The sequence below is a fragment of the Acomys russatus genome, chromosome 32 (genome assembly GCF_903995435.1).
Source record: "Acomys russatus chromosome 32, mAcoRus1.1, whole genome shotgun sequence".
Classification (NCBI taxonomy): domain Eukaryota; kingdom Metazoa; phylum Chordata; class Mammalia; order Rodentia; family Muridae; genus Acomys; species Acomys russatus.
In genome coordinates, this window is record NC_067168.1 from 2,613,318 (window position 1) to 2,615,892 (window position 2,575).

Sequence of the window (2,575 nt, forward strand, 5' to 3'; positions counted from 1 at the left end):
ATGACCAGGTGACCATGAAGTGGCCGAGCAGGTGGTATAACACAGCTAAAGAGGCTATGTCACTTAGTCAACTAAGGAAACATTGTGAACACAGGGACTTCCGATGAGGCAGATAGGCTTCTGATCTGGTGAGAAGCCAAACACACACACACACACACACACACACACACACACACACACACACACACACACACACACCAGAGAGAAGAGAGTGGGGAGACTCTGGTGCACTCCAGAAACAGGCAGAGTGTTTTCTCAGCGGGGAGAAAGCTTGCTTCTGTTCTTTGCCTATGCCCCAAGAAAGGTCATGTGTCCTAATGAGAACACTGGCCTGGGGTTGGCAGAGTCCATGCCAGCATGCCCACGACCCTAGGTCCAGTCTTAAGAGTCCCAAGCACAGATGTTTGGATTTGGCACCATGCTACTCTTCCATATTAATATATTTTCCCTAATACTTAATCCCTTCCCTGCAATCATTTTAGTTGTATATAAATTAACTAGTATAGCCATAAGTACTACATTTTATTTTCCAAGTAGATAATGACATTATAAAAGGGCAAAATTACAACAAATTTAGGTTCTTAAAAATGTATTGCGGCACCCCCTCCTTCTTGCGGCAATCCAGGAATCATGGCTGATCCTCCAGTGAGGCAGATCAAGATCCAGACTAGTGTGGTAAAGCAATTGGTCAAAGAAAAAGTGATCTATGAAAAAGAAGCAAGAAGAAAAGGTTGAAAAAAAAAATGAAGGCTTTCTGGGTCTGGGCTACCTCACTCAGGATGATCATTTCTAGTTCCATCCATTTACTAGCAAGTCTCAAGATTTTCTTGTTTTTAATTGCTGAGTAGTATTCCATTGTGCAAATGTATCACATTCTTTATTCATTCTTTGGTTGAGGGACATCTAGGTTGTTTCTAGTTTCTGGCTATATGAGTAAAGCTGCTATGAACATAGTTGAACAAATGTCCTTGTGGTATGGTGGAGCATCTCTCAGGTATGTGTCCAGGAGTGGAATAGCTGGATATTTAGGAAGCACTCTTCCCAATTTTCTGAGAAAGTTGCAAGACTGATTTCCAAAGTGGTTGTGGGAGAGGGCATTAGGGAGGGAGGGTGGGACTGGGAGGTGATCTGGGTGGTGGCTACAGTCAGGATGCAAAGTGAACAAATTAAAAATACAAATAAAAAAAGAAGAAAGGAAAAAATAAAGGCTGAAGGTGCTGAAAACTCTGCCAGTAAGAAGCAGGCAGAGATTCCTCAAGAATCCTGGATGATCCCAGATTGCCAGTGCCAGTTAAAGGCCTAATATACCAATTTTCAGTAGATATTAGAAAGTGAAAAAGACTTGGAAGAAGCCGAGGAGTATTAAGAGGAATGTGTAATATGGATTCAGTGAAGTTAGGAGCCTGAAATTCTTCTGTATTGGGTGTTTTCTGCATTAAATTCTGGAGTCTAATCAAAAGTTTTGTTTTGTTTTGTTTTGTCTGACCATTGCTGTGTTTAGTAATATGAAAATGAGGTTCTTTTTATGCAGTTGCATATACTTTTCTTTGCATAACTTTATGTGTGAATTAAATGAGTTCATCTAATAAAATTGTGTACTTTAAAAATGCATTAGGGTTCAAGGCATTAGGCTTCATTTTGGCATTTTTCAAACAAAGTTTATTTTTTCTCATTTTCCCTCCTCCTTCCCCTTCACTCCCTCATCTCCTCCTACCTCAGAAAACACTTCTGATTTCCTGTCTTTGTAAGGACCAGACAAACTCCATTTTGAAAAAGAAATTCCATTTTGTGTTAAAACTGGCCAAGGGCTGAACCCAGATTCCAGGAAAACCATAAACTAGTCTAAACAGAAAAATATTCCCTAGCAACACAATCAGCTCACCTTGGGAAAGTCCAAATATACTCTCTGCTGATCAAGCTGACCAGCAGGTGGGCTGGCACATAGCAACAACAAATTAGGTGAAGCCAGGCCAAAGTTCCTAATACCCCATGACTGCTTCAACCAATCTTTTCTATAGGCCAACTTGCCCCTACACCTATTAGCCAACCATGAAACACCAAGGCTTGTAACTCCCTGCTTGCTGCTTTTCTGCCCAAATACCATCCAATCATATACTGTAAAACCCATTACTCTACCTTAAACCTATAGAAACCCCTCTCAGTTGAGACTCAGGACCATTTCCCTGCATATGCTGTGTCAGTGCATAGGAGGTGTGGCCCGGCCTCCAATCTGCAATAAAGACTTCCTTGCAATTGCATTTGGACTTGGTTCTTGAGTGATCTGTTCGGGGAGTCTCTCAAAATTTGGGCATAACATCTTCTGTCTGCTATGTCTCAATACCTTTTGTTTTTCTCTCATGGTCTATTTTACATCATAGTCTATACAAAGTTTCATACCCTTAGTCACATACACACATTAAACGTTAATATCCACACATGAGAGAAAAACATGTTTTTGTCTTCTCAAGTCTGAGTCTCTTCACCTGACACAACATTTCAGATCTGTCCACTTTCTGCAAATTCTATTTTATTTTTCACAGTTGAGTATATATCCCATAGTTTCTTCATTCATTCA

The 2,575-nt window shown here is 40.5% G+C and overlaps 1 protein-coding gene across 1 annotated transcript; it reads left to right on the forward strand.

Moving 5' to 3' along the window:
• Positions 1 to 630: 630 nt before the first annotated feature.
• On the forward strand, positions 631 to 1,366 carry LOC127183910 (tubulin-specific chaperone A-like). The gene is made up of 3 exons (XM_051140035.1): positions 631 to 730; positions 1,185 to 1,243; positions 1,322 to 1,366. The coding sequence occupies exons 1-3, from the start codon at positions 631 to 633 to the stop codon at positions 1,364 to 1,366; spliced, it is 204 nt and encodes a 67-aa protein (XP_050995992.1).
• The last annotated feature ends 1,209 nt before the right edge of the window (positions 1,367 to 2,575 follow it).